This window comes from Sciurus vulgaris (genome assembly GCF_902686455.1).
Source record: "Sciurus vulgaris genome assembly, chromosome: 5".
Taxonomy (NCBI): Eukaryota; Metazoa; Chordata; class Mammalia; order Rodentia; family Sciuridae; genus Sciurus; species Sciurus vulgaris.
Genome location: NC_136465.1, coordinates 101,830,054 through 101,858,022, shown reverse-complemented (window position 1 = coordinate 101,858,022; position 27,969 = coordinate 101,830,054). Strand labels below are relative to the sequence as shown.

General features: G+C 36.7%; 1 protein-coding gene and 1 long non-coding RNA gene across 2 annotated transcripts in view; both read left to right on the top strand.

Moving 5' to 3' along the window:
* The window catches only part of CPNE8 (copine 8), a 199,266-nt gene extending 195,527 nt beyond the window's left edge, over nt 1-3,739 (top strand). Inside the window, exon 20 of the mRNA XM_079139378.1 lies at nt 2,026-3,739. Coding sequence (XP_078995504.1) covers nt 2,026-2,214 — 189 coding nt within the window. The 3' untranslated portion in view covers nt 2,215-3,739. The remainder of the gene's footprint in view (nt 1-2,025) is intronic.
* The window catches only part of LOC306660854, a 610,682-nt gene that overhangs the window by 449,702 nt on the left and 133,011 nt on the right, over nt 1-27,969 (top strand). The window lies entirely within an intron of this gene.

Here is a 27,969-nt window from a genome sequence, read left to right as displayed (position 1 = left end):
AATGAGTAGCAAAACCAGGCTTCAAACCTAAGAAGTCTGATTCCAGAGTTTGTGAGAATAAAGGGTTAAAAGATAAGTTGCCTGTCCATGGTTTGGTAGAGAGGTAAAGAATCAAAGAAAACTAAAAGATCAGAGTTAAAGTAAGACACAAGCAGATATGATCGCCCCTAAAGAAATATCCACTGTTTGCTGTTTCCCTGAAGTGGACATATTAGTTACACATTTTCAAAGAAGTGAACTTTTAAAGAAAGCGTTTAAAAGATAGCTATGTGTATACTAACTGTATCAGTATTACTAAGTGTTAATTTGTAAAATATTGTGACTTCTAAAGAATGAAATAACCATAACTGCAGTTGTAATTACCTTCCTCTTAATCCTTATCTATGTTGATTCTTATTTTCTCACTGTTCTAATTCAAGTTTCAGAGAGAACATAAACCTTCACTTGGTGGTTTTTTTGTTTTTTTGTTTTTTTTTTTTTTTTTTTTGCACCTCTCTGCTTTTTTGTTAAAAATGTCAAGTCTTGTCCATAGCTAGCTAATGTGACTTCACAAAAGTTCACATCCTCCTTGTTCTCAGCTGGATTACATTTACTGTTAGGTTTTTCTTACCCTGATTTAGCTTCCTTCAGGGGTAAGAGAAAGATGGGTCACTATTCTATCACACTGTTGTGAAAACTGCTCTGAGTTTTTCTCTTGGTAGCAAAACAGGATAACATTTTAAGTGACAAAGGTATGCTTCTGCCTGTAGCATGACTTCTTTTAAAGAGAACAGAGTAAATTTCTCCTTTTAAGAGACAGTTTTCACTTCGTAACAGACATTACTTTGATTTTCTAAAATCTTAACTTGGTTTACCTGTAGCAACCCGATCATTTTATATTTCCTAATAACAGTTGTTTTCCAAATAGCACATGTGGAATAACAGTTTAAAGCAAAAGCAAGTTTTTCAGAATAAATTTAAAATAGGTTACAGTATGAGATTGCCCCTGCTGAAAGGGGGGGTGGGATTTAACTCAGAATTTTAAATACTATACTTACAAATTGTTCTAAAGAGTCTTCAATATGCCTTTTTTTTTTTTCTGAAAATTATTTGTGCTCCCAAAGTATCCCAGCATTTACAATTCCAATCACTTCCAAGTTGCTTCAAGAATCATCATGTCTCTAAGAGGAAATTGAACTATTACCCTCAGCACAGTGTTTATTAACTTAAGTAACCATTATAAATGAGAATGGAATTAGGCAATCTATGCCAGAGTATTTGGTATTGAGTTGACAGGGGCTCCCACATAATTACTTATATAGAGATACAACAATCATTTTTATATGATGTAGAAATAAGAATGATGATATTTCAGTAAGAAGTATACCAAGACCTCATGCCAATATCTGTCTTTTACCTTTCTAACTAGTAAATATTGTTTTAAAAAATCAACATCTGGGCTAAGAAACAATGTACTGAATATTTCAGGTTCCACTTGTGTGAATTTGATATTCATTGTCCATGTGATTTGATGGCTCTCGTAATAATTAAAAAAGTGTTTAGGATCGTTTAATTACATATACTTTTTATACTGAATTAAGTAATATTTGCTCCTTATGCTGTTTTGGGTAATAATTTGGATCAGAAGCTGAATTAGACATATATTTATTCATTTGCCAGGAAACTGAGCCCCAAAGAGGTTAAGTGATACATCCTTTTGGGCATCAGGCTAGTTATGGGATCCCAAACTGCAGAACACATGTAGCAACAAAATTGGTGTATCAGGATCAAGTGGCATAAGTTTTGCAGGAAAAAAAAAAAAAGAATTATATCTCTTTTTAGATAAAGTATATTTCAAAGGATTTATTTACTAATATAGTTGGTTATAGTATATCAAATATTTTTAAATGTGCTATTGTCATTCATCTCCTAGTTATTCTGGGCTTCCCTGATTCTCCTCCCATCAAATGTTTACGTATGCTGATTTTTGTCTGTGATAGAGATTGTGAAAGCCTGTGAAATAACTTTCTTTTGCCTCTGTTTTAGTTTGTGCCATTCAGGGATTACATTGACAGAAGCGGAAACCACATACTGAGCATGGCTAGACTGGCCAAAGATGTCCTGGCTGAGATCCCCGAGCAGTTTCTCTCCTATATGAGGGCCCGAGGAATCAAGCCATCACCTGCACCTCCCCCGTACACCCCGCCCACACACGTGTTGCAGACACAGATATGACTGTGCCCCCAGATGCTTGTGTTACCTTCACATCAGTCAGAGCTGCTGAGTCAATGCTTTGTGCCTGGTGCTCCACGATGAACCAGGGAACGAGATACTTCTCTCAGTTTGTTTTCAGCAGTACTAGTTAATGTGCTTTCTTGGATCCAAAATTAATTCTCTTCCTAAACCAAAACTGTAAATATGGTTGTTGCATGAGCAACAGAAAATTTGTTTAAATGCTTGAAGCAAAGTACGGATGTCTTCTCTGAATCTATAATTTTTTTTTTTTTTTTTGACTGAACAGCTAATTTCCAATGTATTGTTGGGAAAAGCACAAACTATGTTTTTAACTCAAATATTGTCCTCGACTGCTATATGTATAGGAGAGCAGTCTCTCTGTATCAATGTTTACATGTTACTACTTTTTAAATTTCAATACTTTTATAACTGTTCTTAAGAATAAGAGTTTTGAATATTGAATCCTTTGTCTTCTAAATTGCAATAGTTATAATCACAAGAGCAATATCTCTTTGAATGACTCTCTGGACAAATACATTTGCAAATAGGGAAAGAAGATCCTTTTGTGTCTCTCAGAAACTGAATTGTCTTAAGCAGTCACATCTGCTTAGTAATTAATTTCCCTACAATGTTTGCCAAGTACGGGAGTTTAAGATTAGCAGATGTGTATCCTGTATGAACACACATTTTTCATGGAGTTTGGGTTCTAAACTTAGACAGCAGTCAGTTTATATTTTGTAATGCTAAGTAGAAGTAATAAAAAGTCAAACATTGTGAACTTTAAATGCACAGAAAAATACGTTGTGTAAAAAGTAGCATCCTTATATTGTAATGCCGTTTAGAATGACTAAAAACCAAGACTATTTATGAACCATGTAGCAGATGTTTTAAACTTTTTATTCCATTATATCTTGTCTAGATATTTTAATTCAAAGGGATACTGGCTCTCTTGATTGGGATTCCTTGTTCTCACCATTCCACTTTGCCACGCAGGGTGCACAGGCTGGAGTCTTTTGTGAAATTCCCAGTTCAATATATACAACTCTGTGACTTAGTGCACAACACATTTGTGAAATAAACTACTCCTATATACTGACCTGCCTGTCCACAATTAATTGTAAAGTTTTTGCATGTACAGTTTTTACAAGAATTAAAGTTTTGTGAAGTTGTGTCTAAATTAAAGCATTTCTTTAGAACAAATGGCCTTAAATTCTCACAGAATTCCTGGAAATGATTGTGAATTGCCTTCAAAAAATAGAGAAGTGTTTTTATTTATTTTTTGTGTCAATAATGTAACTGCTTTATAATATTTTTTCCTTATGTATACCCCATTTACTACCAGGTTTATTTCTACTGTACGTGGTTCTCTTTGTTCCAACTTGACCTAGGGTGACTTTTATAAGCATGAAACTATTTTACTGAAAAATAAAAAAAAAAAACATACATCCACATATCTAACAGAATACATAACTGTAATACTAAATTGTCCATTTTTAAGTATGTATTAAAATCTTCAAAAGGATAACTATTTGCTCTGTACATTTCATGTATGAGTGACATGGAGTCTGATGCTTTCCTCTACTCCTCTCAAATATTTATGCCAGTCTAATTTATTAACCTGCAGATTTTTTAAAAATTTACCTTCATTCATCCTTTCGAAAAACAACAACAAAAAAAAATAAATATGATCAATATTTTCTTCTTGTCAAACATCAGTTAGTTTTCTTTGGACTTACCAGAAAAAAAAAATAATGTACATGTTCTCGTCTAAATAATAGTGTACACAGACCTAGTGGGAATAGATGGCCAGGAAAGGAGCAATCTCAGTTACAAATTTTATCCTATGTGTGGCTGAGAAGAATAATCAGAAACATGTGATGCTACTTTTGTATGTAATATTTAAAAATGTCTAGTATTGTTCCTTCATTGGACAAATGAAGAAACTAAGACTGAGAGGATTAAGTGATTTATGTAAGACTAACCAGAGAAGAGCTCATTGCTATTGTGAAAATATTTATTATAATCACTTAAGTATTTGAGTTGGTGTTAGGTGCTGTGCAGTGAAAAATCCCAGGAACACATTGCATAAACTCAAATGCATTTCAGGTACTTACTGCACCTACAAAGTAAGTATCAGGGAAATTCACACATTAGATAATGAGCAACAAGATAGGTATCTATTGAGAGAAAAGTGATAGATCCAAGGCTTCCATTGTACTACAGAAACAAACTCCAGACTTGGAATGGGTGTCCTTGGAATCCCCAAGCCTTTCAGTATTCTCTTTTGTCTAAATGCATTCTTGGTCTTGTATCATCTCCATCATCTGATTTTGCCCACTTGTACCAATTCCCATTGCTTTTCAAATGAGTATTAAAAGTGTCCAGGGCTCTGATCACTTTTTCCCAGCTGATCCGGGTCAATCTGAAATCCCAGTCATAATGTTCACATTCCTTTTGTTGGGCCCTCTCCTCGTGTCCACTTAAAATATCCTTTGCATCTTCCAGCTTAAGCCCCACTCCTCTAAACTGTGTTCTAAACTTCAGCTAACAGTAATCAGCCCCCTTTATGAATTCATCTTTACAGTGCCTCAGCATTTTCGTTACCTCATTATTTATAAACTACATACCTTTTATGGGGCATTTTTTTCTTATCTTCTGAAGAGAATATGACTTAATGGCACCTGGATATAGGTAAATTTTAAGTTTCCCAGTTTAATATGTAACTGCTGCAATTAAAGAATATCAGATGACTCAGATGCCTACTTTCAAAGGCCTCTCTTCCTACATGTGGCACAGAGATAAAGAGGTGGATATGACTCTAAATGTTGGTGTCAGGGAAGGAAGGGCACTGGGAGCAGGCCTGGAATATAGGCTATTTTGTAATATTTTACATAAACTTAGTAGAGATAATTAGCTGGACTCTTGCACTTGGTTTTATTACTGTCAAAGATGAAATTGTAACAAATTTGGTTGTACATGTAATTGACTTTTTTGTTTTTGTAATTCATGAATCAGGGCAGCCTAGAGTCTATGACAGGATGAGAATTGAGAGTGCTGAGTAGTAGCAGAACAGTGGGTTTTGTAAGGTGGGGATAAGGAAACAGAACATCAGGAAAAAAATTGATTTTTTTTACACCAAGTTACTTTTTTGTAAGGGTTAAAGCAAAGGGAACTTCCTTATTATGCTGTCTGGAATCTCCTATTTTCAGGAGAAAAACTTCTCTGTTTTGAGATCTACCTAGCTCTTTGAAGTTTTGAATTGAGTATAGGGCATTCAGCAAGAGTGACTCCATTTTAGTTTGGTCTGGTCTATTGGGGGCCTACTGTAGGAGTTCAGAATCATGGTCTCTTATCATTTGTTTAACATTATTGTGACCTATCATCACCTTAGGACATAGATTTCTCTCACCAGGATGAGGTTATATTTTAGGACCACGGCTGCCAAAGATTATTTACTAAAGAGTATACCTTTACTTTTTAGATTGGGTGTGTCTTAATTATTGTATGCCTTCGCATTATGTATATACGACACAGAATGGCAAGACACTTAAAAACTCAAAGAATAAGTTCTGTCATTAGCACAAATCAGATAATTTTCCTAATCAAAAAACAGCTGGGGTATTTGTGGTTCTAACCTCCAACATTCTCATTGGCTAACCTCAGGATATCTTATACATATTCTCACTGTTATGTATGTCTTGACCCAAAAACGTAGTGAAACTCTGCATTACAGAGATAATTTCTCAGGCTGGGGAGATAGCTCAGTCAGTAGAGTGCTTGCCTTACAAGCACAAGGCCCTAGGTTTGATCCCTAGCACCGCAAAAAAAAAAAAAAAAAAAAAAAAAAAAAAAAAAAACATGCAGAGATAATTTCTCAATCTGTGTTTACAATAGACTTTCCCTTTGATTTTTCTCTACTTATATTCTATATTAGTCTGTTTTCCATTGCTATAACAAAATACCTGAGGTTGAGATTTCTAAAGAGAAGAGGTATGTTACCATCTGGCATGTAATGCAGCAAAGAAGGTCCTCATTAAAACCAAGCAGATGTTCATGCCATGTTCTTGGACCTCCAAAATTGTGAACTAAATAAACCTCTTTAAATACCCCACCCTTTACAGAAAATGTGGGTTCTTGAATCTATCATTAAGTGACCCATGTGACATTGATATATATAAGCAAAAGTATTCAGGCTTTTTCTTCTTTAGAATAAGTACAATTCTGGAAGACTTTCCTTCCTCCACACCACTTTTGTACTCCTCACCCCACTTTTTCCCAAACATTTCATTTGCACTCCTGCTACCTGAACGTCATTTAACAATGACAAAGCTTCACATTCCTCAAAATATAAGGAGGCACTGAGATAAAAGAGGTGGAACTTTTAAGCATTAACAAGCACATCTTATAAATTACTGACATAATTCTTTGCACCAAGAATTTTTTCTAAAAAAATGTATCTGTTGTGGAGGAAGATTTGGAACATCATTAGCATACAAATGCTTGCAAGGGCATCCTTTGAAGATGTAAGAGCAGAAATTACAGCATCAACAAACACAAATTTTCCCTTATGAGTTTTGTCTGAGCTGTTATCTTAACAGATGATCGTCCTAGCAATGTTCACATCCCAGATTTCAAGTTTCATAATGAATGAGGAGGCACCTGATAGAAGTATAAATTTGTCCAATAGAACATGGTAGATGCCAGGGACAAAATGTTTTGTTTTTTTTTTAATTTATGTGACCCCAGCAACCATTTTGCTATGTGGAAATAGTATGCTGTTAAACATAGTATACTAGCATGATACACCAAAGTCTCCACACATAACACTTGTATGAGGAAGACTGCAAAAACGAAATAGTTCTAATTCCTGTCTCGAACTCCTGAACAGTTTCTGAGGAAGCTTCTTCAGACCTCATAAGGCAGGGCTGTTTCTTACATCATACTCCATCATCCTATCCCCAACCCAGCAGTTGACCTTGCTGGGTTGATTCTACTTCTACTTCCTGGACCTTGGAGAGACTCTGACTCTCAAAATCTGACAGGAAGATGACCACAGAGTTTTTACCATGAACAAAGCAAAAGCAAACTGATGTGAAGATTTGCTCATTTATTTTTAAAGCAACTGTGGCCATGACCTCATGGTTTCTCATCACAAAGTTATTCACTTATTTAATTTCCATGAAACAGGCCTGCTAGGCATTTGTAATGCATTTAGATAAGCTGATTCCATACAGACAGGATTGCTGTCAGTGAAAGAAGTGAGTATCATTGACCTTACAAATTAGGAGGAAGGGTGAAGGAAGAAATATGCTTAGGGTTGGATTAAAAATAGCTACCTTTCACAGACCTTCACTCTATGAAATAAGTAAATTAAAAGGTCATAAGACTGATTCAGCCATTTTTATGAAGAACAATCACCTTGATAACTCTTAAAATTTTCACAAAATAGTCTTGACAAGAGTCATGAAAAAAAAACCTTTAAAAACTTTAAAAATGATTTGAATCTGAATCTACCTGAATTTAATAAAAATTATTTCACTATCTTTTGCAACAGTAGCAAAGGCATATTCCATAATTTAGAGACTGGACAATTTGGCACATGACACAGTTCTGGACCAGATTTACAAGAAAGTGGTGGTAGCCTGAGAAAATAGCAATAATCACTAGAAACCCCTTCATGTCCAATAACCTACTTTCAAGTCTGGATATTATATGGACCTAACAACAACAATAAAAATCAATTCTGTCAGTTTGTACCTGACTTAGGTCATCAAATGGCTGTCCTGAAAGATTAATAATCATAGGTGTCTTTAATTCTCAATTTTTTAGGTTATTTGGTAGTTTTAAGTCAGTGATTTGAAATATAAATCCAAAGAATTATATACATGTTTGACATCTTCTATGGACTGTTTACAAAATTCCTAGAAGGTTCATCAGGAGTCTGATTCATCAACATGTCATACAATGGTAGCCAAAGGACTTGAATTTCCATCTTACCAGTCTGCTTTTGGAAAAATATTATGTAAATGCCCAAACCTGATTTTTTATCATTCCTTTAATCTGGTGATATTTTCAAGGGTCCTCAAAGCACTATCCTGCTATTCTTTCAAAATCAGAAAATGCTTTAATTGAAGCTCACCCAGAAGCTTGCCTGTTTCAGATTCAGATGGGAGGAAGTTACTGAACGAACTCAAGCTATCAAAGAATCTTCTGGACTGGGGAGATAGCTCAGTTGGTAGAGTGCTTGCCTTGCAAGCACAAGGCCATGGGTTCAATCCCCAGCACCACAAAAAATAAATAAATAAATAAATAGGGATTGTGCAAGTGAAAAATCAAAAGGCAGGTTATTAGCTTGGCCACTACTCTAAGTCATGTATTGTCAGTATTCCTTTCACCTGAGAACACAGAAGATACAGAACACAAAGGAGAAAACACTGAAATGCCATTGTGCTGTGAAGGTCTTTGACCTGTTGGTATGAGACACTGCCTGCACACATGAAGACAGCCTCTGGACTCCCATTTCCTAGTAATCTTCAGAATGCTCAGAGGTATTTCTTGACACTCAGGGATTTGTCCTAAAATAATACCAAGGCCACTTAAAACAAATATTTCTCATCAGTTAATATCATTTGATGGATTGAGTGATCTCTGCCTGCTCCAAATGCTCATCCAACATTTTTACTTTGAAAACTGTTACTCTTCATGCTCCCTCTTTAGCACCATTCCCTCGTAGAGACCTGCCCCGAGAGACTGGCCCAAATCTCCTTGCTTTGCACACCCACATCACCTTGCCCTATCCTCTTGCATCAGCTCTGCAATTACCTGTGTGCTGCCTGTAATTACAGTTTCCTCCACAAACTCCATGACAGAATGAAGCAGGCAAGTCTTATTTACTCATCTCTTCCTAACACATAACAAGGCCCAGCTCTAGCTAGGTCATTAGTGGAATCATGAAAGCCAATTGAATCAAAAGACTGTTTACTAAGAAGGTTACAATAGCAACTAGTATCTTAGGGCAAGCCTGAATTTCAGTGTGTCCAGACTAAGATCTGTAGAATAAAGCAGTACTAAACTTCACTTTTCTCATTCTTCTTTATCCTCCCTTCTAAACCAGAACTGTGAAATGGAGCGACTAGAGATCAAAAGTCTCTCTTTCCCTTGCTTTCAGGGCTAATTAGCAGTGAAATGGTCAAAAGGCAGGCAAGCAGCAGGAGAGAAGAGATTAATGAAGCTTTGACATAATCTGATAGCCTCTTGGTCGGACTCAGGATAGACCAAGGAGAAAGCATTCACAAAATGCCAAGATTGTGTATTACGTCCATTACAAAATTTCCTTTGCCAAGCATGTTAACCCCAATGCAAACCAAAATATGATAAATAATATACAAGATTCTATTAAGCCTCATATTGTCTCACGTTCTCCCTTAAACTTGAGAAGTGGCAAGACCTTATTTTTTTTAGGTACCGGAAATGTGGCCATTTTCTCTGTGTGTGTATCTAAGTGCATTGTGTGTGTGCATGTGTATGTGTGGGGTGTGACACATGTCTTCACTCCTGCATATATGTGTACACAATAGAATATGTGAACACAGTTAATAAGGGCATAGGGTACAAAAGAAATGACAATGTTCTACATACATTTGCCACATTTCCTGGTGTTGATTTTCTATCCTAGAGGAGGTATTGATGGCCTCTTCAGAATGTGGACAAGAATTATGAAGGTTAAAACTTTGCAAGTGCATTCATAATAGGACAGGTTGATTTGCAAATCCTACTGTGCTAATATTTATGATTTTAATGTATTCTTGAATTCTCTGCTTAGCAACAAGGGAGAGGGATTTAATAAATATAAATTTGACTGTAGGGAAGGAGGACTGTAATTATTACATGTTGACATTTTAACTCAGAATTCCACCCACTAGGTTGATAAGACTGAATTCCATTTAACTTTCTGAAAAGGAATGAATACCTACTCAAAATCCTACCAGTATCTTCCATTAAATGATCTATTTCCTATAGCCATCAGTGTAGTAATGACTTTGGTTTGGCATTTAATCATTTAGAAGAACTATCTCACTTGTAATCTCCTGTCTACACCTGTCAAAACTACTAAGGTGCTAAGGCTCAAATACAAGGCTGTTTTTCAACACAGCTTTCCTGTATTCCCTTGATTACTAGAAATCAATCCTTCTTACCTAGTCTGTATGTAGGTATTCTGCTCTGCTTTCTAGGGTCAGGACATGCTTACAGTGGGGTGGTCTTACTGCCTTAAAGCAGTCAGAAGTCGGTGTCTGACTGAAGAATATTAACAGGAGGCTCACCTGCCTCAAAGATGAGTCACATTCTCCACTGTGACCTTTGTCAACAATAAAGGCAATGCTTTTTCTTTCATCTGCACTACTTTGTCCGTGTTTTCACTGCTTCTGAAAAAAGGGGGTGATTTATCCAGTCTTTCAAAGACCCCAACAGTTTCCCTATGAGTTCCTTGCCTGCAATGTTACTCTCTAACATGACTCTGTGCATCTACCCTTGATGGGTTCCCCTGCCTTGCAGCATAGAATTCAGAATTCTTAGTTTATATTCTCCCCTAAAGCAGAATCTAAGACACTGGGTGAATATAGCTGGTTAAGGAGGCAATCTTCTGAAGTGGGAGTGAGGGACTTGGGAAAGGGACGAAACAAGGAAAGCCATTACAAGGGTATGTTATCAGGATTACCACTGAAAGTAACAAGCCTTCTTCTTGCCCTCTGTCATGAGGATCATAGAGAATGCTTCTCAGAATTGTTCACCTGAGGTGCAAGAAGTATTTATCTGTAAGCTCCTTTCTCTTGGGGTTAGCGATGCCTATACTTCTGGGCCACCTCTGCATATTTGAGAAATAACCTTCTTTAGTGTCTTTGGCATTTGAGATTTTCCAGTGTGAAAAGTTAAATACATGCAGTGCACAATTGAGGTAAGATATTGTCTCTATAAGGTGAGTTGCAGCCTTCACAAAGACAGCTATGGCTGAAATAGAAGTGAGGCTGAGGGAACAGGTTGGGTCATCAGAGGCACATGAAACACAGAATCTTCAAGACCCACATGGAGCTGGCATGCTCTGCATTTCAACCTTGTATCCTACTTCTTCTTCCCACCAAAGTGCAGGCAGGCCTATGAAGACACCCTTTCCTTTCATACCCCAAGCATTCCATATACCAGTCCTTCCATGGTCTTGCATCTTCTAGGGCTCTGCTTAGGTGCCTCCATGTAAATTAGCCTCTCCTTCCTTTATTTTGTGGGAAGTTTTAATTTGAGTGTAGTATATGTAAAAGTACAGAAGTCATAAGCACTTTGCCTGATGACTTTTTACAGACACCAGCACATGTAATCACCACACAGATTAGAAATGTAACATTGTCAGCACCTCAGCCCTCTCCTTACCACACCATAAACACAAACCTGTCCTCCAATTCATCACAACCTTGACTTTATCAGTGCAGATTTTTTTTTTGCCTAATTGTATTTAAATGGAATTCATATTCATTTCTGTCTCACTTCTTTCATTTGGTATTTGGTAGAGATATTTATCCAATACTCTTGTGTATCTACTCAGTTATGTATGCTATTACATTGTATTAATATATCACAATGTTTTTTCTCTTTGGATGTATGTTAGGCTTTCTCAGTTTGGTATTCTATGAAGATAGCTTTATGACTAGTATTGTACATGACTTTTGACACAAATATGCCTCCACTTCAATTAGTTATATACCCACATAAAAATGCGTCTTTTGCCTTAAAGTTTATTGGTCCAAAATTAGCATGGCTAAGCAAGGCACCTTTTGCTGGTATTCTCATTTGTGTATTTTTACCATTCTTTACTTTCAATGTTTCTTACCCTGTATTTAAGGTTTGTCTTTTGGTAGCAGCTTTTAATGAGGTTTATACTCTGCTTCTCCAAGAGCAGCTTTTGAAATTTTAGCAGGAAGCCCTACCTGGACTAGTGCTGGGGTTGTGTTAACCTGTATGATTCTGAGCTTATTCGGGAGACTTTCTGCTAAAAGTACGATTCTCCAGTGTGACTGATGGATATTTCATGTGACAAGGGTATATCTATGTTTTCCAGGTACATGTTTTCCAATACATCATGTTCAAATTGGAATTTTAGGATTTTAGGATTAAAACACTATTCATTGTTTATCTGAAATTCAAATTTAACTGAGTGACCTGTGGTTTTACCTGCTAAATTTACAATCTTTAGATACACCCAGACTGAGAATTAAATTTTGAGTATTTTGTCCAATAAGAGTTGATGATTACTAATATAATTAGCTTAATATTAACTATCTTAATAGTTTTTAAAATTCATTTTACTCATGTTCTGATTTTTCTCCTTACTTGACTTGTTTTTGATTAATCAATTTTTTTAATATCATGAGAAAATTACCAATCTATTAGCCTTTTAGTTATATATTATTTTACTATTGTTTTAGTGTTAGTTGAGCTCATAATATATATCCTTGACATAGTAGAGTCTAGAGAAATTAATACATCTACCACATCTCAGGTAATCTAATGCTGGTAGACTATTTTAACTCTGAACTAGAGTGATGTTCTTGAAATGTATGTTAACTCTACACATATGTTAAACTCCACAATACACAATGACTAATTTTTACAGTTAATAATTTTTATTTGCCCACATGTCTACCTTTTCCATCATTTTTCATTCCTTCTTGCATTTTAGTGTTTCTGTTGGGATAATTTTCCTTTTGTGTTAAAAAATCTGCTTATTTATATTTTATAAAGAATCTCCTGATGAAAGAATTAATCTTTATTTTTGTGGACATGTCTTTTATCTTGCATTCAGTTTTAAAAGAATTTTAAAAGATATTTTCTCTGTGCAGAAAATTTAAATTGACTTTTGTTTTTTGGTCCATACCATTAAGGTGTCATTCACTTTTCTTCTTGCTTTCAGTATTATCTGGAATATGTAGTTTATCTTTAAAGGTAAAATGCTTTTCTATTCCACAAAAAGAGTGTTCATTTGTCTTTGTTGTTCAACAATTTTACAGTGATGTGATTGGGTCTTGTTTTCCTTGTATTCAGTTCTATTTGGAAATATTCTTGAAGTTGTGGGTTGCTATTTTGATCAATCATAAAATTTCTCACTCATTATCCTTCTTAAATTTGTTTCTTTACCATTTCCTTTTTCTCCCCTTCTAGGATATCAATTACCTACCCTATAAATCATTACACACTTTTCAAGTTTTCCATTTGTTTTTCTCTATGTGCTTCAGCTGGATATTTTCTACTGATACATTTTTTATTTAATTAATCATCTCTAGAATCCAGGATTCTTTTAAACCTCTCTATTATAGTCTCAATTTCAATTATTATATTTTTATTCTAGAATTTTTATTTTGTTAGATTTTATAAATTTCAGTTCTACAGTGACATTTTTCATGATAGTTTCTATTTTTAAGCATATAATCACAGTCATTCTAAAGTTTGATAACTTCAATGTATATGATGTTGATGGATATATTTATATTTTTTATTTAGTCTCTTGTTCTGTTTTTTAGTTTGCTCAATAATTTTTATTTAATTCCTGAAAAATGTCTGAAAAAAATATAAAATGTTTGTTTCTCCACAGAGCATTCTCACTACCAATAGGTAGACGAATAGATCATAATGAGTGACCCAACTAGAGACTAAGCTGTTTAAAATGCTTGTTTGTTACCAATTGCACCTCTGCTTCACATTTGCTCCTGGAACACTTTGCTTTGCAAGTTTTTCAAATAAGATGGTAAACTGTTCTCAGGTTCTCAACTTCACACTTAAATGGTACTTCCTTGGATCCCTGAGAGTGCTTACATCTTGGTTGGCTTCTCCCTTTCTTAGAACATACTCTCCTCCTTTTAACCTCATCCCCAAACCAAAAATCAGCAAGTGCATCACATAAAAGGAAAAACAAAAGCAGAATGTTGAACTTGGGTACATGACATTCATCTTCTTCAAGACCTTAGACTCCCTTCAGTTCTCAGTGGTAGCATTATTTTTCTCTGAACCCTTTCCTTGTCACTCACTGTGATGTCCCTTATGTATCCTAGGATTAAAACCCCTACCAGATTGGCACACTTGTCTTCCAACATATTTTTCTTTTTCTTGGTCCTCCTCATGAATTATGTGTTCTCTTGCTCCTCCCACTCTTCCTGTGTCTTTTTCTAACTTTTCTTGCATGTGGAAGTATTGGTGTGTCACAAGTTTCTCAATTCTAATTAGAAATGAAAGTTCCTAATATTATTAACCTGTCGATATTCCCTACCCTATTAAAAATCTACTAAGCAAGTATAATATGCTCTTTTATGGTGATTAAATTGATATTTACTGGATAAGAAAGAGCGGATCTTTACCTGAGTGCTGTTAGAAGAGGTAATAAGATTAAGAGGTCAGAAAACTGGGATCTACCTATTTTAAAAGAGTAGGATCAATGTTCAGTCATTCATTCGTATTTTTTGAATTTCATAGTACTTCATGATGTTCAAACACAGGATGGGAAACTGAGGTTATCACAGGCACAGTGTAATCTGAAATCAGAGAATATGAATGGGAATTCATTTTTACTTTTCTTTCTTCTTGACTTACAGTCAAGTGTGGAATATGTCAAGATCTCACTTTAGTTCATTTTTCTAGCCTTATTATCTTATCTCTCCCAACTTCAAAACAAATGCTTCAGACATACAAAACTACTTGCTATCATCACAGGGTCGTGGTATATTTTATTTGTAGGCTCATGCACATCCTTCACTCTCCTTCCTCTAGTTCACTCCCCTCCTTCTACAGGTGTCACTTCAGACATTATTTCCTTGAGGACCTTCCCCTGATCCTCCAAGACCAGCACAGGTGCCTCATGGTTATGCTCCTATAGAGTCTGGCGCTTAGTAATCCTATTTTCACAGATGGGCTGGCAACAGTATTTCCCCACTTATCTGACTTTTTCTCTCTGTACTGTGAGCTTCCTAGGGACAGGGACTGCATTTTTTGTGTTGATTATCTACAGCCTACACAGGGTCTGGTACAATCCAGTAATCAATACCCATACTCTAAATAGAGTCAAATGTCCATTGAGTAAAAACTTTAGGAATAGTCTAGAACTATGTGTATGTAATTTAATTACAAAGAAAATTTTGAGTACTAATTCTACTAACTTTTCTAGGAAAAGCATAAACTCAATTCACAATGTGCTCATCTTTTTGTGAAATAATCAGAAATGCAAATAGAATCAGAGACTTTTTCTTTTTCCTGTCATAGGAAGGAAATCATTTCTACAATCTCAATGTAGAGTAGGGAACCCACAGAAAGATATTGTTTGGTTACACAGTATCATTATGATATAGAAAACAGCTCCAAAAGTCTCAAACTGCTTTCAGTGACTAATTTTTCTTCCATTCTTTGGTTAAAATAAACCACAGGATGAAGATATTAGCCCACCAGCCACCAGCCAACACCCAGTGGTTAAGTTTACCTCTGCTCAGCTTTTGCTGAAGACTTTTCCCCCTCATTTCTTTGGCAGAAATATGAATCACCTATCAGGTTACTGAACAGTAAATCCTTGTAAGCTCTTTGTTTTATAATGTCATACTTTGGTTACTATTTCCAACATATTTTAATTTTCAAGGAGACATCTTCTTAAAACTCACTCCAGTTTGAAGATTGAATCTGCAATAATTTAAACTGCATCAAATATAAGAAAAAAACAAATGCATAAATACTGTGTTGATTTATTTTACATAATTACAAATGGAAAAAGTAGGGTTATCTGTAAATGTGATAAGAAACCATATTTTGAATCAATATAAAAAATTTTAACAGTGAAAGAATATAAGCTCTGAAGAGAAAGTTAGAATTTCAAAGAACTTGTCTACACCACTCTAACCCTTCCTTCTTTTCATTACTTATTTCTTTTTCTGAGGCATCTGCAATAATATTTGCAAGTGTGACTTTTTGATCATTTGCCCTCAAGTATGTAAATACTGAAAAGATGTATGTAATTAGAGAAGACAATGCATTGCTTTTAAAGATCTCATATATTAGTGTGAGATCCATTCAATGTGCAAGATAGACAAATGGATTTTAACATGGTAGAATATGAACTATTCAGTGATAGTGTTTCAAGTTCCATATAGCAAAGAACCTTTAAATTAACACTTTAGTCATTTTACTATAGTGTCAATGATGAATAGTCATAGTTATCTCAAAAAGTTATTAAAAAATTCCTCCTATCCATTTTTTTTTTTTTTTTTTGAAAAACAAACATGAGTATCTTGACCTGGGAGATACAAGTTTTCTTTTACTGAACATATTTAACAGGTAACCTGGGTGACCTTTGGACATGTCTTACAAAGTTTTTAGCAATCAATTTTTTTTTTTTTAGATTTTTTAAAAAATTGTTCTAATTAGTAATGCATGACAGTAGAATCCATTTGGATACATCATAGATAAATGGAGTATAACTTCTCATTCTTCTGGTTATATGATGTAGAATCACCCTAGTCATGCAATCATGTATGTATATAGGGTAATAATGTCCAATTCATTCTTGAATCCTTCCCATCCCCTACTCCCAACCCTTCCTCACTTCCCTCTATTTAATCCAATGTACCCCTGTTTTCCCTAGCCCCCACCTACTGTGAATAGCATCTTCATTTCACAGAAAACATTCAGCCTTTGGTTTTTTGGGATTGCCTTATTTTGCTTAGCATGATATTCTCCAGCTCCATCTATTTACTGGTAAATGCCATAATTTCATTATTCTTTAAGGTAGAGTAATATTCCGTTGTGTATATGCACTACAGTTTCTTTTATCCATTCATCTGTTAAAGGACATCTAGGTTGATTCCATAGTTTGGCTATTATGAATTGAGCTGCTATAAACATTTATGTGGCTGTGTCACTGTAGTATGCTGATTTTAAGTCCTTTGGATATAAACCGAGGAGCTGGTTCAAATGGTGGTTCCATTCCAAGTTTTCTGAGGAATCTCCATACTGCTTTCCATAATGGTTGTACCCACCAGCAATGTATTAGTGTACATTTTCCCCCACATTCTTGTCAACATTAATTGTTCCTTGTATTCTTGATAATTGGCATTCTGACCAGAGTGAGATGAAATCTTAGTTTTGATTTGCATTTCTTTAATTACTAGAGATATTGAAAATGTTTTCATATATTTGTTGATTGATTGTATTTCTTCTGTGAAGTGTCCAGTTCCTTAGCCCATTTATTGATTGAGTTATTTGTTTTCTTGTGTAAATTTTTTTAAGATCTTTTAAATTCTGGAGATTAGTGATCTATCTGATGTGCATGTGGAAAATGTTTTCTCCTACTCTGTAGGATCTCTCGTCATGTAATTGAGTGTTTCCTTTGCTGAGAAGAAGCTTTTTAGTCTGAATTCATCCCATTAATTGATTCTTGATTTTACTACTTGTGCTTTAGGAATCTTGTTAAGGAAGTCACTTCCTAAGCCGACATGATGAAGATTTGGGCTTACTTTTTCTCTCTATTTAGGTACAGGGTCTCTGTTCTAGTGCCTAAGTCTTTGATCCACTTTGAGTTGAATTTTGTACAGGGTCAGCGATGGGTTTAATTTCATTTCGTTACATATGGATTTCCAGTTTTCTGAGCACCATATGTTAAAAAGGCTCTCTTTTCTCCATTGTATGTTTTTTGGTGCCTTTGCCTAGAATGAGATAACTATTTATGTGGGTATGTCTCTGTGTCTTCTGTTCTGTACCATTGGTCTATGTGGGCTTTTTTTGGTGCCAATACCATGTCTTTTTTGTTACTATGGCTCTGAAATATAGTTTAAAGTCTGGTATTGTGATGCCTCCTGCTTCACTTTTTTTGCTAAGGATTGCTTTGGTTATTCTGGGTCTCTTATTTCTCCAAATGAATTTCATGATTGTTTTTTCTATTCCTATGAAGAATAATATCATTGGAATTTTAACAGGAATTGAATTAAATATTTATAATACTTTTGGTAGTATGGCCATTTTGACATTATTCATTTTGCCTATCCAAGAATATGGGCAATCTTTCCATCTTCTAAGGTCTTCTTCAATTTCTTTCTTTAGTGTTCTGTAGTTTTCAATGTAGAGGTCTTTCACCTCTTTTGTTAGATTGATTCCCAAACATTTTATTATTTTAGAGGCTATTGTGAATGGGGTAGTTTTCCTAACTTCTTTTTCTGAGGATTCATCACTTATGTATAAAAACGCATTAGATTTATAAGCATTGATCTTATATCCTGCTACTTTACTGAATTCACTTATGAGTTCTAAAAGTTTTCTGGTGGAGTTTTTTGAATCTTCTAAATATAGAATCATATCATTGACAGATAGTGATAGTTAGAGTTCTTCCTTTCCTATTTGTATCCCTTTGATTTCTTTTGTCTGTCTAATTGCTCTGGCTAGAGTTTCTGGGATTATGTTGAATAGAAGTGGTGATAGATGGCATCCTTATCTTTTTCCAGTTTTCAGAGGGAATGCGTTCAATATTTCTCCATTTAGAATGATGCTGGTTTTGTTTGTGTTTAGCGTAGATAGCTTTTACAATGTTGAGGTATGTTTCCTACAGTCCTTAGTTTTTCTAGTGTTTTGAACATGAAGGGGTGCTGTATTTTGTCAAAGGTTTTTTCTGCATCTACTGAGATGATCATATGATTCTTATCTTTAAGTCTATTGATGTCATGATGTCATGAAATGTTGATTTCCATATGGTTGAACCAGATTTTCATCCCTGGAATGAACCCCACTTGATCATGGTGCATTATCTTTTAAATATGTTTTTGTATGTGATTTGCTAGAATTTTATTAAGAATTTTTACATCTGTGGTCTGAAGTTTTCTTTCCCTTGATGTGTCTTTATTTGGTTTTGGTATCAGGATGATACTGGACTCATAGAATGAGTTTGGAAGGGTTCCCTCCTTTTCTATTTCATGGACTACTTTGAGGAGTTTTGGTATTAGTTCTTCTTTAAAGATCTTGTAGAAATTTGCTGAGAATCTGGAGAATCTGTCTGGTCCTGGACTTTTCCTGGTGGGTAGACTTTTGATGGAGTCTTCTATTTCATTGCTTGAAATTGATCTGTTTAAATTGGGTAATGTCCTCCTGATTCAGTTGGGTAGGTCATATATCTCTAGAAATTTGTCCATGTCTTCAATATTTTCTATTTTATTGGAGTATAAATTTTCAAACTAGTTTCTAATTATCTTCTGTATTTCAGTATTGTCTGTCATACTGTCTTTTTCATCGTGAATTGTAGTAATTTGAGTTTCCTCTCTTCATTAGTGTGGCTAAGGGTTTATCAATTTTGTTTATTATTTTAAGAATCAACTTTTCATTTTGCCAATTTTTTGAATTATTTCTTTTGTTTCAATTTCGTTGATTTCAGTTCTGATTTTAATTATTTCCTGTCTTCTACTGCTTTTGGTGTTGATTTGTATTTCTTTTTCTAGGGCTTTGAGATTAATGTTCATTTTTTTCATTGACTTTCTATTCTTTTAACTAATTAGCTCAATGCAGTGAACTTTCCTCTCAGCACTGCCTTCACAATATCACAGAGATTTTGATATGTTGTATCAGTGTTCACATTTACCTCTAAGTATTTTTAAATTTCATCTCTGATTTATTCTGCTATCCATTCATCATTCAATAACATATAATTTAGTCTCCAGGTGTTGGAGTACCTTCTACTTTTTTTTTTTTATTGTAAACAAATGGGATACATGTTGTTTCTCTGTTTGTACATGGCGTAAAGGCATACCATTTGTGTAATCATAAATTTACATAGAGTAATGTTGTTTGATTCATACTGTTATTTTTTCCCTTCCCCCCACCCCTCCCACCCCTCTTTACCCTCTATACAGTCCTTCCTTCCTCCATACTTGCCCCCCTCCCTAACCCTAACTCTAACCCTAACACTAACCCTTCCCTCCTCCCCATTATGTGTCATCCTCCACTTATTAGCGATATCATTCGTCCTTTGGCTTTTTGAGATTGGCTTATCTCACTTAGCATGATATTCTCCAATTTCATCTATTTGCCTGCAAATGCCATAATTTTATCATTCTTCATGGCTGAGTAATATTCCATTGTATATATATACCACAGTTTCTTTATCCACTCATCCATTGAAGGGCATCTAGGTTGGTTCCACAGTCTGGCTATTGTGAATTGAGCAGCTATGAACATTGATGTGGCTGTGTCTCTGTAGTATGCTGATTTTAAGTCCTTTGGGTATAGGCCAAGGAGTGGGATAGCTGGGTCAAATGGAGGGTCCATTCCAAGTTTTCTAAGGAATCTCCACACTGCTTTCCAGAGTGGCTGCACTAATTTGCAGCCCCACCAGCAATGTATGAGTGTACCTTTCTCCCCACATCCTCGCCAACACCTGTTGTTGCTCGTATTCTTGATAATCGCCATTCTAATTGGGGTGAGATGGAATCTTAGGGTGGATTTGATTTGCATTTCTCTTATTACTAGAGATGTTGAACATTTTTCCATATGTTTGTTGATTGCTTGTAGATCTTCTTCTGTGAAGTGTCTATTCATTTCCTTAGCCCATTTGTCGACTGGATTATTTGAATTCATGGAGTAAAGTTTTTTGAGTTCTTTATAGATTCTGGAGATTAGTGCTCTATCTGAAGTATGATTGGCAAAGATATTCTCCCATTCTGTAGGCTCTTTCTTCGCATTGCTGATAGTTTCCTTTGCTGAGAGAAAGCTTTTTAGTTTGAATCTATCCCAGTGGTTGATTCTAGCTTTTATTTCTTGTGCTATGGGAGTCCTGTTAAGGAAGTCTGGTCCTAGACCAACAAGGTGAAGATTTGGACCTACTTTTTCTTCTATAAGATGCAGGGTCTCTGGTCTGATTCCGAGGTCCTTAATCCATTTTGAGTTTAGTTTCGTGCATGGTGAGAGATATGGGTTTAGTTTCATTCTGTTGCATATGGATTTCCAATTCTCCCAGCACCATTTGTTGAAGAGGCTATCTTTTCTCCATTGCATATTTTTGGCCCCTTTGTCTAGTATGAGAAAATTGTATTTATTTGGGTTTGTGTCCGTGTCCTCTATTCTGTACCATTGATCTACCTTTCTATTTTGGTACCAATACCATGCCGTTTTTGTTACTATTGCTTTGTAGTAGAGTTGAAGATCTGGTATTGCAATACCCCCTGTTTCACTCTTCCTGCTAAGGATTGCTTTAGCTATTCTGGGTTTCTTATTCTTCCAGATGAATTTCATAATTGCTTGCTCTATTTCTGTAAGGTACGTCATTGGGATTTTAATTGGAATTGCATTGAATTTGTATAGCCCTTTAGGTAGTATGGCCATTTTGACAATATTAATTCTTCCTATCCAAGAACATGGAAGATCTCTCCATCTTCTAAGGTGTTCTTTAATTTCTTTCTTTAGTGTTGTATAGTTCTCATTATAGAGGTCTTTCACCTCTTTTGTGAGATTGATTCCCAAGTATTTTTTTTTTTTTTGAGGCTATTGTGAATGGGGTAGTTTTCCTAATTTCTCTTTCTGAAGATTCATCACTTATGTATAAAAATGCATTGGATTTATGGGCATTGATCTTGTAACCTGCTACTTTACTGAATTCACTTATGAGTTCTAAGAGTTTTCTGGTGGAATTTCCAGGTTCCTCTAAATATATAATCATGTCATCAGCGAACAGGGATAGTTTGAGTTCTTCTTTCCCAATTCATATCCCTTTAATCTCTTTGGTTTGTCTAATTGCTCTGGCCAGAGTCTCAAGAACGATGTTGAATAGAAGTGGTGAAAGAGGGCATCCCTGCCTTGTTCCAGTTTTTAGGGGGAATGCTTTCAGTTTTTCACCATTTAGAATGATATTAGCCATGGGCTTAGCATAAATGGCCTTTACAATGTTAAGGAATGTTCCCACTATCCCTATTTTTTCTAGTGTTTTGAGCATGAAGGGGTGCTGTATTTTATCAAATGCTTTTTCTGCATCTATTGAAATAATCATGTGATTCTTGACTTTAAGTCTATTAATGTGGTGAATTACGTTTATTGATTTCCTGATGTTGAACCAACCTTGCATCCCTGGGATGAAACCAACTTGATCATGGTGCACTATCTTTTTAATATGTTTTTGTATGCGATTTGCTAAAATTTTGTTGAGAATTTTTGCATCGATGTTCATTAAGGATATTGGTCTGAAATTTTCTTTCCTTGATGAGTCTCTGTCTGGTTTAGGTATCAGGGTGATATTGGCTTCATAGAATGAGTTTGGGAGGGTTCCCTCCTCTTGTATTTCATGGAATACTTTGAGAAGTATTGGAATGAGCTCTTCTTTAAAGGTTTTGTAGAACTCGGCTCAGAACCCATCTGGTCCCGGACTTTTCTTTGTTGGTAGGCTTTTGATGACTTCTTCTATTTCAGTACTTGAAATTGGTCTATTTAAATTGTTTATGTCCTCCTCGTTCAGTTTAGGCAATTCATATGTCTCTAGAAACCTGTTGTTGCCTTCAAAATTTTCTATTTTGTTGGAGTATAGATTTCCAAAATAGCTTCTAATTATGTTTTGTATTTCAATCCTGTCTGTTGTGATATTTCCTTGTTCATTCCGAATTTTAGTGATTTGGGTTTTCTCTCGTCTTCTCTTTGTTAGTGTGGCTAAAGGTTTATCAATTTTGTTTATTTTTTTGAAGAACCAACTAATTATTTTGTCAATTTTTTGTATTGTTTCTTTTGTTTCAATTTCATTGATTTCAGCTCTGAGTTTAACTATTTCCTGTCTTCTACTACTTTTGGTGCTGTTCTGTTCTTCTTTTTCTAGGGCTTTGAGCTGTAGTGTCAGGTCGTTTATTTGTTGAGTTTTACTTCTTTTATTGAATGCACTCCATGAAATAAATTTCCCTCTAAGTACTGCTTTCATAGTGTCCCAGAGATTTTGATATGATGTTTCTTTGTGCTCATTTACCTCTAAGAATTTTTTAATTTCCTTCCTAATATCTTTTGTTATCCATTCATCATATAATAGCATATTGTTTAATCTCCCGATGTTGGAATAGTTTCTGTGTTTTACTCTTTCATTTATTTCTAACTTCAATCCATTATGATCTGATAGAATACATGCTAGTGTCTCTATCTTCTTGTATTTGCTAACATTAGCTTTGTGGCATAATATATGGTCTATTTTAGAGAAGGATCCATGTGCTGCTGAGAAGAAAGTGTATTCGCTCTTGGTTGGATGGTATATTCTATAAATGTCCGTTAAGTCTAAATTATTGATTATGTTATTGAGATCTATGGTTTCTTTGTTCAATTTTTGTCTGGAAGATCTGTCCAGTGGTGAGAGAGGCGTGTTAAAATCACCTAGTATTATTGTGTTATGGTCTATTTGGTTTCTGAAATTGAGAAGGATTTGTTTGACATACATGGATGAGCCACTGTTTGGGGCATAGATGTTTATGATTGTTATGTCTTGCTGATTTATGGTTCCCTTAAGCAGTATGTAATGTCCTTCTTTGTCCCTTCTGACTAGTTTTGACTTGAAGTCCACATTATCTGAAATGAGGATGGATACCCCAGCTTTTTTGCTGAGTCCATGTGCATGGTATGTTTTCCCCCATCCTTTCACCTTTAGTCTATCGGTATCTATTTCAATGAGGTGAGTCTCTTGCAGGCAACATATTGTTGGATCTTTCTTTTTAATCCAATCTGCCAGTCTATGAGTCTATGTCTTTTGATTGATGAATTCAGGCCATTAACATTCAGGGTTATTATAGAGATATGATTTGGTTTCCCGGTCATTTGGTTCATTTTTTAAATTTTATTTATTTATTTGTTTGACACAACTTGTTTCCTCCTTTATTTGACAATTCCTTTAGGATAATTCCTCCTTTTGCTGATTTGCTTCTTTGTTTTTCATCTCTTCCTCATGGAATATTTTGTTGAGAATGTTCTGTAATGCTGGCTTTCTTTTTGTAAATTCTTTTAGCTTTTGTTTATCATGGAAGGATTTTATTTCATCGTCAAATTTGAAGGTAAGTTTTGCTGGGTATAAGATTCTTGGTTGGCATCCATTTTCTTTCAGGGCTTGAAAAATGTGGTTCCAGGACCTTCTAGCTTTTAGGGTCTGGATTGAAAAATCTGCTGATATGCGTATTGGTTTCCCCCTGAATGTAATTTGGTTCTTTTCTCTCACAGCCTTTAAAATTCTGTCTTTATTTTGTATGTTAGGTATTTTCATTATAATGTGCCTTGGTGTGGGTCTGTTGTAATTTTGTGTATTTGGAGTCCTATAAGCCTCTTGAACTTGATTTTCCATTTCATTCTTCAGATTTGGGAAATTTTCTGATATTATTTCATTGAATAGGTTGTTCATTCTTTTGGCTTGTTTCTCTAGGCCTTCCTCAATCCCAATAATTCTTAAATTTGGCCTTTTCATGATATCCCATAGTTGTTGTAGATTCTGTTCATGATTTCTTACCATCTTCTCTGTTTGTTCAACTTTGTTTTCAAGGTTAAATATTTTGTCTTCAATGTCTGAGGTTCTGTCTTCCAGGTGTTCTATCCTATTGGATATGCTTTCTGTGGAGTTCTTAATTTGGTTCATTGTTTCCTTCATGTCAAGGATTTCTGTTTGGTTTTTTTTCAATATCTCTAACTCTTTATTGAAATGATCATTTGCTTCCTGTACTTGCTCTTTTAACTGTCGATTGGTGCGATCAATCAATGCTTGCATTTGCTCTTTCATCTCATCGTTCAGTGCATGCATTTGCTCTTTCATCTCATCGTTTGCTTCTCTGATCATTTTAATTATGTACATTCTGAACTCCTTTTCTGTCATTTCTTCTGCCATGCTGTCACTGGGTTTTATTGATGTAACATCTAGATTTGTTTGCAGCATTTTCTTTCCTTGTTTTCTCATATTGTTCAGGTATCAGAGGACCGCTGAGATATTGCAGATTTCCTCTATTGACTTACAATGTCCCTGAAGATTTCTATATATATCCCCCCTTAGCCTTCAGTAGGCTGAAGTCTTGGAGGAAGTTGATAATGCGGTGCTCCACAAGGAAGCTGCCTCTCTAGGAGTGGTGGCCTTCAGGTGGGGTATAATCCCTGCTAGTGGGCAGAGGTGCCTCCACTTGCTGACCAATGGTCATCCAAAGGGGACCTAGGCTGTGGGCTGAGGCAAGGCCTGTTTGGGCCTGAGTCTCTGGTTTTACCGTCCTTGTGGGGAAACCTCACCCAGCAGGGAAGACTCACCCGGTGGGGAGGTCTCGCTGGTCAGTTCCCTCCTAGAGGTTCCCCTCAATTTAAGCTACCGCCTAGGCTGGGCTGCCTTCCTCTGCAAAGTTCCCAGGGGCCCGGCCCTACCTCCTGGGCCTGGGAGCCTCACCCTTCGCAGATGACTCTCCCTAGGCTGCCCTTCCTCAGAGAATCTGCCCGCAGGCCTGAAACCTTCGCTCCGCCCTAAGCCTGTCTCTGTGTGGCTCTTCCACCAAGAAGCCTCCTAGATCCTGGGACCCTGCTCTGCACCTAATCGCCTGGCTATGCGGCCCCTCCTCTGAGCAGCCACCTGGGGCCCTGTACAATTGCTCTGAATCCCAGAGACCCACCACACGCCTCTTCCTCCAGACAGCCGCCCAGTATTCCAGTGCAGTCACTAGGAGTCCAAGAAACTCACTGCGTGCCTCCACCTCCACCAACCACCCATAGCCCTGGGCAATCAATCACTCCGAGTCGAAGTGACCCTCCCCATTCCTCCTCCTTCTCCAGATAACCCCCGGGGTGTTCAGGAGCGGTCGCTCTGAGTGGCTCTGAGTCCACGTGACCCGCAGCACAGGTCCTCTGGGCAACCGCCCAGAGCTCTGGTGCGGCCACTCAAGACCAAGCGTCCCACCACGCTTCTCCTCCAGGCAGCCCCCCTGTGTTCAGGAGCTGTCACTTTAAGTCCAAACAACTCACCACTCGCCTTCTCCTCTGAGCAGCCACCTGGAGCGCTAATGCAGTCACTGCGAGTCCAAACGCCCCACCGCGCTCCTCCTCCTCCTCCTCCTACTCCTCCGGGCAGGCCCCGGGGTTCAGAAGTGGTCTGAGTCCAAACAGCTCGCCACGCAGCCCCTCCTCTGGCAACCACCTGTAGCTCTGGTGTAGTCACCCCGAATCCAAGCGGCCGCACTCCTCTTCCTCCTCCTCGTCCTCAGGGCAGGCCCTGGGGTTCAGAAGCGTCGTTCTGAGTCCAAACAGCTCGCCGCGCAGCTTCTCCTCTGGCAACCGCCTGTAGCTCTGGTGCAGTCACTCCGAATCCAAGTGGCCACGCTCCTCCTCCTCGTCCTCAGGGCAGGCCCTGGTGTCCTGAGTCCACACAGCTCTCCTCGCCACTCTTCCCCTGGGCAGCCGCCGGAGCCCCAGTGGTTGCTCTGAGTCCCAGCGCTGTGCCGAGCGGCCTCCTTTACCTTTACGGCGCTCCCAGCTGTCCGAGTTCACTGCTCCAGCGGTGGGAGGGGCGTCTCACCGGCAGTTCTACTTCACAAAGTTTCCTGCGTTCCGGGACCACCGTCCCATCCGGGATGCCTCCCCAGGGGGTGAGAGTCACCCGGCTGCTTTGAGTTGGTCCCAAGCGTCTCAATATCTCCTGTTTTGAATCCTGAGTCCTGGAGCAACATGAAATGCAGCCACCCTCTAGGCCCTCATCTTGAAACCCCCCTCTACTTTTTATTTTATTGTTGATTTCTAATTTCATTCCATTATTATCTGATAGAATGCAGGGTAGTACCTCCATTTTTTTTTTTATTTGTTAAGAGTTTCTTTGTGGCATGGATATGATCTATTTTAGAGAAGGATCCATGTGCTGCTGAGAAGAAAATATATTCTCTCATTGATGGATGAAAAGTTCTGTATATGCCTGTTAAGTTCAAATAATTGATTATATTATTTAGTTCTATAGTTTATTTGTTTTTGTTTCTTTGGTTTTTTTAATTAATTTTTATTGCACACAAATGGGATACATAATGTTTCTCTGTACATGAAGTAAAGTCATACCATTTGTGTAATCATACTTTTACATACAATAATAGTGTTTGATTCATTCTGTTATTTTTTCCTAACCCCCATCCGTCCCACCCCTCTTTTCCCTCTACACAGTTCCTCCATTCTTATCTCCTTCCCACCCACCACCGTGTGTCATCATCCACTGACCAGCGAGATCAATCATCCTTTGATTTTTTGAGATTGGCTTTCTCACTTAACATGATATTCTCCAATTTCATCCTTTTGCCTGCAAATGCCATAATTTTATTATTCTTTATGGCTGAGTAATATTCCATTGTATATATATACCACAGTTTCTTTATCCATTCATCAATTGAATGGCATCTAGGTTGGTTTCATAGTCTGGTTATTGTGAATTGAGCAGCTATGAACATTGATGTGGCTGCATCTCTGCAGTATGCTGATTTTAAGTCCTTTGGGTATAGGCCTAGGAGTGGGATAGATGGGTCAAATGGTGGGTCCATTCCAAGTTTTCTAAGGAATCTCCACACTGCTTTCCAGAGTGGCTGCACTAATTTGCAGCCCTACCAGCAATGTATGAGTGTACCTATTTCCCTACATCATTGCCAACACCTGTTGTTGCTTCTATTCTTGATAATCACCATTCTAATTGGGGTGAGATGGAATCTTAGGGTGGTTTTGATTTGCATTTCTCTTATTACTAAAGATGTTGAACATTTTTTC